Source organism: Aulonocara sp. 'chitande type north' Nkhata Bay, linkage group LG7 (genome assembly GCF_057382095.1).
Source record: "Aulonocara sp. 'chitande type north' Nkhata Bay isolate Kocher_YH1m ecotype deep benthic linkage group LG7, A_spYH_male_GT1.1, whole genome shotgun sequence".
NCBI classification, from domain to species: domain Eukaryota; kingdom Metazoa; phylum Chordata; class Actinopteri; order Cichliformes; family Cichlidae; genus Aulonocara; species Aulonocara sp. 'chitande type north' Nkhata Bay.
This window is the reverse complement of record NC_141350.1, coordinates 30,173,214-30,185,136: the sequence shown is the minus strand read 5'-3', so window position 1 is coordinate 30,185,136 and position 11,923 is coordinate 30,173,214. Positions and strand designations below refer to the sequence as shown.

General features: G+C 40.8%; 1 protein-coding gene across 1 annotated transcript; it reads right to left on the bottom strand.

Moving 5' to 3' along the window:
• Positions 1-12: 12 nt before the first annotated feature.
• On the bottom strand, positions 13-11,720 carry ugcg (UDP-glucose ceramide glucosyltransferase). The gene is made up of 10 exons (XM_086299931.1): positions 11,312-11,720; positions 6,098-6,242; positions 5,721-5,823; positions 5,507-5,608; positions 5,308-5,420; positions 5,048-5,226; positions 4,885-4,971; positions 4,434-4,541; positions 2,578-2,656; positions 13-2,118 (listed from the first exon to the last, which is right to left on the bottom strand). The coding sequence occupies exons 1-10, from the start codon at positions 11,407-11,409 to the stop codon at positions 1,948-1,950; spliced, it is 1,185 nt and encodes a 394-aa protein (XP_086156057.1). The 5' UTR covers positions 11,410-11,720; the 3' UTR covers positions 13-1,947.
• Between the last annotated feature and the right edge of the window lie 203 nt (positions 11,721-11,923).

The window sequence follows — 11,923 nt, the reverse complement described above, 5'->3', positions numbered from 1 at the left end:
AACACTTACAGATTTTAGGTTGAGATAAAACTTTATTGTTCCTATCGTGACACAGTTGTGAACTGTGATTGGTCTGTTCCACATTAGATAAGTCTTTAGAAAAAATAAACAACAACAACAATAAACAAACATGATTCATCTGACTGGCCACGAGGGTTCATCCGACAGAGTGATGTCATCAACCAAACCGCAAGTGGCTACGGTAACAGCTAAACGCTAACATTGAGCTTAAAGAAACACTTTCTCTCACATCCTCACACACATACACAGTGTTCAGACTGAAAACTTCAGAAATGTGGATTTTTGGTCTTTTTTTTTTTTTTTTTTTTTTACATTAAGAGCAATTCTTGAAATGCTACGACCGTTCCTTACAAAAAATACTGGAATTCATTCAGTGCTAGATTCCCAAGTGTTTTCCAGGGTCAGAGATTAAATCAGGGGAGAAAAAGACATTTGAGCTCCCAGAAAAGTTATTGTCTCATTTGGTAATTTAGTTTTTTAATTAAGACAACTCTTTTCCCACTGTAATTTTTTTTGTTTCTGGATTTTACTCAAGAAGACAACAATCCCTTTAGAAGTTTTCTAATCTTTTCAGTTTAAAATTTAGATCAATTTTATACTTGTGTTGTTTTAACAATTTAAAATGAAATGGCAAAGAAATATTTAATTTATTTTTATTTTTAATAATGATGTGCATCTCACATCGGACTAAAGAGTATTTTACCGTTTATGGGTTTTGCAGCTGAACTGATGATTGAACTTGTTGATTTTGTGACAATAATTTGTCACGTTTCCGTACCTTTGCACCTTCACAATGACAAAATAATGACATTCTGACGATTTCATTTCATTACAAGGATTTTTTTTCTTCAAATAACTTAATGATGAATTAAGAGAAAACTTCACTTGTTCATTGTTCACTTCATTTTTTTTTCCTAAACGACAGTCAGCGGCCTCAAGTCCTTCAGCTGCTCATGTTTGCATTTTTTTTTATGTTTATCCTAAAGCTGCACAGATTTTATGGACAGAAGCAAAAACCAAGCAGCTGCTTTCCTGTAGTGACTCACAAGGCTCAGAAGCTGAATATAATTCACCTCTCACGTAAAGATGATTCCGGAGCTGAAGATTAGTTTCAGCTGAAGTCTCTTTATGACTCCAGAACCAGAACTGGACGACTTCAGCTCATCCAGTCAGAACCACCCAGGACAGATTTTCCTCTTTTATCCAAAAGGTTTTTTTTGTTTGTTTACTTTTGTAAAACAATGGAAACGGATAAAAGTCGTGATAATCAGAAGGTTTCAGATATTTTACTCTGAAAACAGCACAGTCCTCCAGCTCCAGCTTTTCAAAAACCACCGAAGAAGAGAAGGCTTTGCAATAGAAAAACAGTGAAAGCTGACTCTTGTTCTTCTGATATGTGAATGTGACGAATGTCACATTCAAGTTTGTGCTGCAGTCTCAAATTAAGTAGTTTTTTAAATATCTGACAGCACAGAGGACTTTCAGAGTAAAACGTCTGCTCTCGTTCATGCCTATTTTATGCCCGTCAATACCTTCCATGCAAAATAATATCAGCCAATCAGGTGGGAGTATTGTGTAGTCCTCTGTCCTGATTGGCTCACGGTCGTCCTGTTTTCTTGCTCTGATCAGAGACCAGATGATTCAGTGCATGTGTCGCTCACATATTTCCTTGCTTCCTGCTCTCTCATTGGCTTGTTCTGGCGTCTTTCAGCTTTTAGCACCAAAAGAAAGATAAATAGTTAAAACACGCACACACACAGACACACACACGCACGCTCATGTGCACACGCACACATGCACACTCTTCAGTTTTTCCTCATAAAAAAAGAGAAAAACAAAAACAAAAACAAACATCAGTCTCTTCCTCTCCTCGCTGTAATGAGGAGGTGAGGGTGGAGGGGCAGATGAGGCCCGTCACCGAGGTAACTAGACATCGAGGATCTCCTCAGCGGTGCCTCCGCAACGTAGCCGGTAGCGTCCAGTCCTCCAGCTGATGGTTGGGTCCCACAGAGCCGACAGGAAGATCTGCACCGCCATCGACTCCCTGATGAACCAGGCGACTGCAAAGTCGAGCTTCGAGAAGCACAGAGGGCCGCCCTGTGGTGATGTCATCAACCAGTAATCAGTCACACTTTTAAAAAAAAAATCTCCTTATTTTTCAATTTCATTTAAATTTATTAACTTTCTTACATTTGTTTGTATTGTTTTTCATTAAAAAAAACAACAACTTTTAAATCTAAACATTTTTACGATTATTTATTGAACTGAACCTTCAAATATTTTAATCTTTTTGTTCCAGTTTTTAATGTTTTTATTTTTTAATTGGCTTAAGTTTTTTTTTTTTAATTTAATTAACCTTACTTACTAAACTGTCATCTTTCCTATTTAAAGGAAGAAAATTAAGACAACATTCATATTTTTCATATTATTATTAAATCAATCGGAAAACATCAGTAATTGGCAGCTTCATATTTGTGTTTCTGAATTATTAAAAATGAAAAAGTAATTGTTGTTGAAAAAAAATATTCCTTTTAAATTAGAAGTATGTGATATTACCTGGACCCCGGTCAGCTGAATGTAGTCAGATATAAACCAGGCGAGACAGTGACACATGAAGAACACCATCATGTCCCATCTAAAGCACACACACACACACACACACACACACACACACACAGATCAATATACAGTGGGGCAAAAAAGTATTTAGTCAGCCACTGATTGTGCAAGTTCCCCCACTTAAAATGATGACAGAGGTCAGTAATTTGCACCAGAGGTACACTTCAACTGTGAGAGACAGAATGTGAAAAAAAAATCCATGAATCCACATGGTAGGATTTGTAAAGAATTTATTCGTAAATTAGGGTGGAAAATAAGTATTTGGTCACCTCAAACAAGGAAAATCTCTGGCTCTCACAGACCTGTAACGTCTTCTGTAAGAAGCTTTTCTGTCCCCCACTCGTTACCTGTATGAATGGCACCTGTTTGAACTCATCATCTGTATAAAAGACACCTGTCCACAGCCTCAAACAGTCAGACTCCAAACTCCGCCATGGCCAAGACCAAAGAGCTTTCGAAGGACACCAGGAAAAGTATTGTAGACCTGCACCAGACTGGGAAGAGTGAATCTACAATAGGCAAGCAGCTTGGTGTGAAAAAATCAACTGTGGGAGCAATGATCAGAAAATGGAAGACATACAAGACCACTGATAATCTCCCTCGATCTGGGGCTCCACGCAAGATCTCATCCCGTGGGGTCAAAATGATCATGAGAACGGTGAGCAAAGATCCCAGAACCACACGGGGGGACCTGGTGAATGACCTGCAGAGAGCTGGGACCAAAGTAACAAAGGTCACCATCAGTAACACACTACAACGGCAGGGAATCAAATCCCGCAGTGCCAGACGTGTTCCGCTGCTGAAGCCAGTGCATGTCCAGGCCCGTCTGAAGTTTGCCAGAGAGCACATGGATGATACAGCAGAGGATTGGGAGAATGTCATGTGGTCAGATGAAACCAAAGTAGAACTTTTTGGTATAAACTCAACTCGTCGTGTTTGGAGGAAGAAGAATACTGAGTTGCATCCCAAGAACACCATACCTACTGTGAAGCATGGGGGTGGAAACATCATGCTATGGGGCTGTTTTTCTGCCAAGGGGACAGGACGACTGATCCGTGTTAAGGACAGAATGAATGGGGCCATGTATCGTGAGATTTTGAGCCAAAACCTCCTTCCATCAGTGAGAACTTTGAAGATGAAACGAGGCTGGGTCTTCCAACATGACAATGATCCAAAACACACCGCCCGGGCAACAAAGGAGTGGCTCCGTAAGAAGCATTTGAAAGTCCTGGAGTGGCCTAGCCAGTCTCCAGACCTCAACCCCATAGAAAATCTGTGGCGGGAGTTGAAAGTCCGTGTTGCTCGGCGACAGCCCCAAAACATCACTGCTCTCGAGAAGATCTGCATGGAGGAATGGGCCAAAATACCAGCTACTGTGTGTGCAAACCTGGTAAAGACCTATAGTAGACGTTTGACCTCTGTTATTGCCAACAAAGGTTATGTTACAAAGTATTGAGTTGTATTTTTGTTATTGACCAAATACTTATTTTCCACCCTGATTTACGAATAAATTCTTTACAAATCCTACCATGTGGATTCATGGATTTTTTTTTCACATTCTGTCTCTCACAGTTGAAGTGTACCTCTGGTGCAAATTACTGACCTCTGTCATCATTTTAAGTGGGGGAACTTGCACAATCGGTGGCTGACTAAATACTTTTTTGCCCCACTGTAGTTTCTCTGGATGATGTCCAGGTGATAAATGTTTAACCTATTTTTTTGGTGATTGAGGCTAAAGAACAATAAACGCCCAGTCAACCAATGACCTCATCCCTGTGTGGTCAACTGTGTACCTGAACACATAATGAGCGGCCCAGCCGATGATGAGACTGGCGAGGAAGCATTCGGAAACAGGCTCAAGCACGGTGCCGGGAAGCATGTTGATCCTCAACTTCGTCCACCTGCAGACATAAAACTTGATTAATATCAGCTGCTTTGAGGATTCAGGTCAAAGAGGAGATTCAGAATTATGAGCTATGGTCCAACAGCTACAACCACTCTTTAGTCAAAAGCCCACGCCCCTAATAACGCTGCTTATAACTAATAATAAAAACTAAATGCTAATGGCTTATTGTGAAAAACAAAACAGGTAAGAAATTAAAGAACACAATAAATGTAAATAAAATTATGTCTTGCTGCAGGTCATGGACCAAAAAAAAAACCAAAAAAAAAAAAACAGGCAAAATGGAGGGAAAAACATTTAAAAACCATCACTAATCAATCAGTAATGAGTACTGAGGTCACCTGATCATGCGGGACTGGAACTGGCCAATGGAGTAAGATCCAGAATTCTGCAGCGCCACCTGTGTCGCCATGGAGAATTTCCAGCCTCTGCAGAGAGATAGGATAAGTGTGAAGTGAAGCTCTGACAGCAACATCGACAGGGTGCTAATGTTAACGTGCCAACCTGTCAGCAATAGCTTTAGCCATGAAGTAATCCTCAGCAATGTACTGGGCGAAGGCGACCAATCCGCCGGCCTGATCCAGAACATCCTTCCTCATCAGACATGACATACCCGTCACGCACTTTATCCCAGTCACATTAGCCGAGATGTATGAGCGGGGGTGGGATGTCCCAAAGTACACCTGGAAACAGGTTAGTGTTAGCATTTGTTAGCATCAAGACAAGTAAAGAAAATAATTCCCATTACATTAGTGTGACTTTACCTGTTCCAGTGTGGCAGCGAAGCCTTGGCGGTCGGCAACGTACGGTAACCCATGTACCAGTCCCACCTTCTCTGTCATCTGATTAGTCATATCTGTCAGGGTGTCCGGTTTCACTGCAACACACAAACACAAAGGGAGTTAGCTTTAGAATCAACAATGAAAACAATGATAGCCATCACATCAGTGGTGAAGAACTGACCTCTGATGCCACTGTCGCAGATCCACACCAGGCCATATTTAGCTCCTTCGTAGCCCGGCATCAAGTTATTGATCTTGGGGTTAATTCCAACTTTCTTCCCTCCTGAGAACCAGAGACATCACATGCTAATGTTAGCTGCTAACAGATGAAAAACATGTAAGAAAAAAAAAAAAAAGAAAAAAAAAAAGCATAATTTAAAGTAATTTTTTCTCACCAATGAATAATCGAGCATCTACATTCGGGTATTTTCCCAACAACTTTTTGCAGACGTCAACAGCTGGATCGTCTTGATCCTGAATGCACAGCAGGATTTCAAACTGTAAAACCAGATGTTTCAATTAGTCTGAGAAGCGGTACAACAGCAGACAGATGTTTATTATTGGAGCTCAAAGGTTAGTAAATGTTACAGGGTAGACTGAGGCAATGGAAGGTCAGTCTGTGGAAGGACAGGGATGGTAGCCCAGGACAGTGGGATGGTAACTGGGACTGTAGGGTGGGACAGTAGGAGTCTTGGTAGTCAGGCAGTCATGATAGGTTAGCTGGGGGGAGTACTAAGGGGTAATTATCTGGGTTGGGAGTATTTGGCTTCACCTTTGGGTAATCCAGTGTAAAGAATGTCTCCAGGTTGGAGATCAGGTTCGGGTCAACTCCTTTTAGTGGCTTCAGCAGAGAAACTCCAGCTAGCTGCATGAACGGCTGTTTGACCTCTGGTCTTTTCTTGTGGAGGTGAAGACGTCTGAAAGAAAGAGGTCAAAGGTCAGCAGGTAAAAATCAAAGAAACATTTGAAAAAACAAACAAATAAAAACATTATTTAAAGAGAACATCATAACCAACATATTTTAAAATCTATTTTGAGTCTCTGGGTTTATCAAGAATGGAAAATCTGCAGCGCCTGGGTGAAAAAGTTCCTGTTAGCATAATCTGACTGTGATGTATCACTGGGCTAAAAAAATAAAATCATTCATTCATACAGATTGCGTTTTATCTAACGGGTGACCTTTGATTTATTTCAGTGTTTTATTTTATTATTAGGAAATCAGTTTGGCCAAAGGAAAGGTAAAGATTTATAGCTCCAGGTTCTATTTAACTTTATTGTTGTACTGGAAGTAGGGCTGTGCGATATGACCAAAATCTCATATCCCGATATAAGAATTCTATCATCCTGATAACGATATAAATCACAAAAATGTAACATTTTCTGTAAATTCTGTGAATCTCAGGCAGCTCGACTTGCATGAAGTGTTTCCTGCTGCAAGTCATGTAGCTGGAGTCGAGTGTTTTAACCGACGCATGAAACGATACATTTTTAGACATAAGTTGTAACGGCCGCCGTTTTCTTTGTGAGTATTTATTACACGGCGTGCTGTGGAGAAAAGCCTGTTTTAACGTTTGAGTCTACGGTTTAGTTTTTAGCACCTGCCGGCTCTTTTTTACTTCTCATCTGTAAATAATCTGCTCTTTCACGTGATTCAGTTTATTTTGAAAAGTCTCAACAGGATCTTGAGCTTTATGTGAAAGGTTTATGTGGAACATAAAGAAGCGGACACGCGATGCTGTTACCATCGTTGTTGCTAACCACAACGCATAAAAACAGGCGCTTGTCCGTCTCTAGTGTGGTTATATAAAATATAAGAGAAAGAGAGAACTTTAAGAAATTAATATAGCCCCTACAGTGACCACCAAAACGATGAAGAAATATTGCCGTAAACAGTTTATTTTGCGACACCACGAAACAAATGATAGCGTAAAATGCAACGATAGACGTTTTTATATCGTCATCTGATATATATCGTTATATCCAACAGCGCTAACTGGAAGGGAGCTAGTATATTTTCCTGTGTCAGACCTGCTCCAGCAGCTTACTTTAACTATTAAAATTAATGCAAAGTGTTCTGATCCAGGGAGGACAATGATGGCCTTTTAACTGGAAGCACAAACACGATATCCAGACTGAGGTTTTCCTAGTGAGCTCAAACTAAGCCTGTTAAGAGATTTTAGTTACTAAAATAAAAACAAGAACCAGACTTCCAAAGAAATAAAAACTGGGAACTAACTGAACCAAAAACACATTTACAAAATTAGAAAAACAAATTGAAATGAACTTTGTAAAGGACACAAAGAGTTCCTCCCTTCACATCACAGCGTTCAGCGATCCTGTAAGAATGGAGTGGTGAAAAAAAGCAGGTGGAGGTGTCTGTATTTATATTAATGACAGATGGTGCAACAGCTACACACTATCATAGTGATGTTCTGTCCTTGTCCTTTAGACCCATCTATGGAGATTGTAAAGTTTTTTATAGCTTATTTATATTAATCAGAGAGCAAATACTTGGGCTGCAGCAGAGATAAGATACGGTTAGGTAAGTAGGTTACCAAATGTTGTTTCTAATACCCTGTAAACTCTACTGAGGAAATTCAGAGCATCCTACCAGAGAGGAGAGGGACCTGGATTTATATTTTAGCAAATATAAACAAGGCACTACAGGGTTCAGAACACTTCTCTACACACAGCCGCTTAAAACCAGCAAACCTGAGCTTCAATCAGTGAGATAAGAATAATGACAGTGCACTGTCTCACAGAAAGCTACGGCATCTTCATAGGCTCTACAGTTCTCTTTTGATAAGGGAAAGTTTTGACACAACATAGAGATTTTTAAAAGATAAACTATGGGTAGCTGGAGAAGTAAAAGCAGAAACGAGGAAGCACAAACAAGCTGTCTGCAGGGGAACAAAGGCGACTCGCTTCTTTCTCCTCAGAAAGAGGAAATTAGACAATAAACAAACAGATTTCAACACAGACCATAGTTGATATTGTGGAACAATCCTGGCCAGGAAGTAAATGTAAAAGCAGAGGAAGTTTCTCAGACTTTTAAAATTATTAATATTCGAAAAGCAGCAGGAGTGAAAGAGGGTCTTCTTCAGTCGCCTGTTCCAAATCTGATTCATAAGACCTCATATTTGAGGTTCATAAGAACATTCATAAGACCCATCGAGTTCCCAGAGCCTGAAAGTCCTCATTAACAGTTCCTGTACCAAAAATATCAAAAGCACAGGCCATACAGGAAATGCTCTTTTACATGTACCGCACAAAATACACAGTCATCTCGACCAAACCTGTGTGTGCCATGTTTCATCTGCATTTAGTAAGAGCACATATCAAAGGCTGCACAGCACAATCATCAGATGTGCTCAATCCTTTTTAGCTGACTGATCACTGCACGTTAGAGTGAAAGCTGCAGTATCATCTGTTGCCACGACGGCCCTCCGGGGTGTACTGCAGTACATCTCCATTCATTACTCTGTGAATGCAGTACATTAACTCATCTGAAGTCTTTAATTTACTGAAGGTGCAATGATTGGTGGTTTGATGAGAGAAGATGAAACAGACTTTGTTACTCTGTGTTTTCTCCATTTGAAAACAGAAGAGGTAATTTTTGCTTTTAGAGCGAGCGGGATGGCTTTGAGTCATTTAGAGAAGGATTACAAGGTTTGTACTTGATGTGGAGATGGTTGGAGGTGGACAGAAGTACAGAGTGTGTTTTGTGCAGACCTTAATATGTCTGTAAACACTGCAGGTTAGGAACAACATGGTATGATGCAACTCTGGGAGTTCCAAGTGCTGGAAAAAGGTGTGACATCCTCAACAATGTCTCACACCCTCCTCATGGTGAATATATCCTCTACCATCAGGACGGAGTTACAGGGCACCACCCTTACAAACGCCTCACACCCAGAGGTCTGTGGTACAGGCGTCACTCGCACATAGCTGTGCATAGAAGCACTTTCTTGCTGTTGATATGTTTATCTGACAGTCAATATCAACATTTTATCGAACCACTCTTTCTGTCATGCTTAAAAGCTCCTTTTTACTCCTAAGTGATACAGTTCATTTAGATTAAAATATGATTCATTTTCTCTCAGCTTCTGTCAGTGATGCTTTCTGTCAGCTCAAGGCATCACTTTAGGTTTAAACTATGTGATGAAGGAGTTTAGCTGGTGTTTTCCTGTGAAAACACTGCCTGTGAGACAAAAGGCTCTTCATGAGAGTCCGTTTCACATAGGCTGCCTCACTCGTCATGCTGACATTGAGCATACGTCCTGTTAATGGTCATGAATAAGACCAAAGGCTGTTTGATCCAAGGATAAGAGTGAGGGAAAGGCGATCAAGGTGAAAGCACATGGCTTTGCTGTCCTTACAGATAATTTTATGTTAAGATAATAAACAAACTAGCTCAGCTTTTAATTAGCCTTCCCAATTATTTCATCCTCATGTTATCTGTATAGATTCACATGTTGTCAAAGTGAACATATAACTTTATTTTCTGGCAATACACATCTTTAGAAGAGCGCATGTGTGATGTGTCATTTTCATTCCAAATATTAATCCCATTGAAAGCAGGCATGAATGCTGCAGTCCTCCCTACATCTTCCAGGGAAGTGTGAACATGTATGAACGTGTTGAACACACTGTATGTATGAACATACTGTGACAGATTCCCGGATTTCCAAGAAACTTTGGAAGCATGTTTACCTCCAACAGTTCCACATCCTTGTGCAGATCAACTCGCGTTATCTTTCACCTTTAACAGCCAACTAAAACACATCTCCCATGTTTGTTTGAAGTATGCTCCAATTTTCTTTCCCTACTGAAAAAAAGGAAGCTGTCACATGACTTCTTAAGAATTTCAGGGGAAGCAAATCTCACAAAACCTTCAGTAAGTCAGCTGAGCTGCTTTTTGCTCTTTCAAAGATCTGGAGGGGTTTAAAAGAAACTTCTTTAAGTTTTCTAATCTTTACGAAAACCCGGCAAATTAAAGGGTTTAAATCCTAGACTGCCTGGAACTTTTACTATAGCGGTGGAGATGAACGAACCATGTTCAGACCAATGAATAGGAGCCTAAACTTTAAAGTCCATTTACAGGATATGTTGTTTTGTTTTGTTTTTGCCAGGTCAGGTGCTGCTATAAGACCTGCAGCATGAATTCACTCTGTTGAGTCCAAATCATTAAAAAAAATTTTAAGCTGCAAAGATAAGTTCCACAAATTCCACAGCACCAAAGCCCATGCTCATTTTCAGCTTCCCTTATGGTGCTGCACAAAGGTATGGCTTCTATGTACGATGCTTATCTTCTGTCCTACTAAAAGTTAACTGATTTAGTCATGCTCTGTGTACAGAAGTATAAACATGACCAAAAACATAGAAATTCATGGAATTAAAAAGTAAAAGATAAAATGGGTTACAGCCGAATTAAACAACGGCTCACAACACTTAAATACAACACTAAACATACACTCCATAATGTAAGAAAAGCGGCTGCTGAATGAAAATTCTAAAATCCTATTTTAATTAAGTGAGATTCTGCGTTAAGAGGAAGCAGGAAATTAGGTGCGTAATAAGCTACAGAAACGTCACCTAAACATCTACCGCCATTTAAAATGTTCTGTACGATGAAATACGGTTACTTCAGGTTCCTTGTTATCGATTCACGGTTTATAAAACTATAATTAATGACGTGATTTAGTTAACTACCACCTGAAAGGACCGCAGTAACCGGAATATCCCGTCCGAGCTAACATTACCCGGCTAGCGGTAACCAGGAAAACGCCCAAGAGCTAACCGTCCAGGCTGCAGGTTCACCTCCTGTCATACATCCACAAACCCGTCCCCAGGAGCAGGGGGTCGGCTTATTTCCGAGTTTAACCCCGTTCACACATAATCACACGGGGACAGACAGAAATAAAGGAAGGAGCTGTGCCGAGGCTAGCTGTTAGCAATGTTTAGCCTCGCTCCGCGATGCACTCACACATAGATGATGGACATGAAGTGCATGAGCCACAGCACGAAGAACAGGATGAAGCCGAACACGGCGAGGCCCTGCATGGCGAGGTCCAGCAGGGCCATGGCTGTCAGCGGAAGCTGCCTGGGAGGTGGGCCGGCTGGAGTCACACGGGCTCGGGATGGAGACGACCAGATGAGCGGTCACGGAAGACAGGGAGAATCCGGCTGTTTCCGCGACTTTGGCGTGTTTAGGCTAACCGTTGCACTTCCGGATCACAGCGGAGGGTGTCAGGTGGCTGCCCGAGAAAGGAGCTCCGATAACATGGCCAGAGCAGGGTTCGGCCCGGTGACGGTAGTCTCCCAGTATCAGTGCAGACTTGGAGGGTTTGACAGTCAGCAGACCGACTCTTGGTCAGCTGACCGGAATAGCGGAGGGTTGGGGGATAAAAACTGTTACCAGACTTCCGGGACAATTTCAAAGTAAAGCTGTTCATTTAAAAACATCAAACGCATTAGTTTTTACTCGTTGTTGTTGGTATTTTTATTTAGACTTGTAGTTGCTGAGCTGTTACATTTAACCTAGCTTTTCTACTTCCTTGAGCGCTTTTATTTGTAGTAACATCTACTGAAAAGTTAA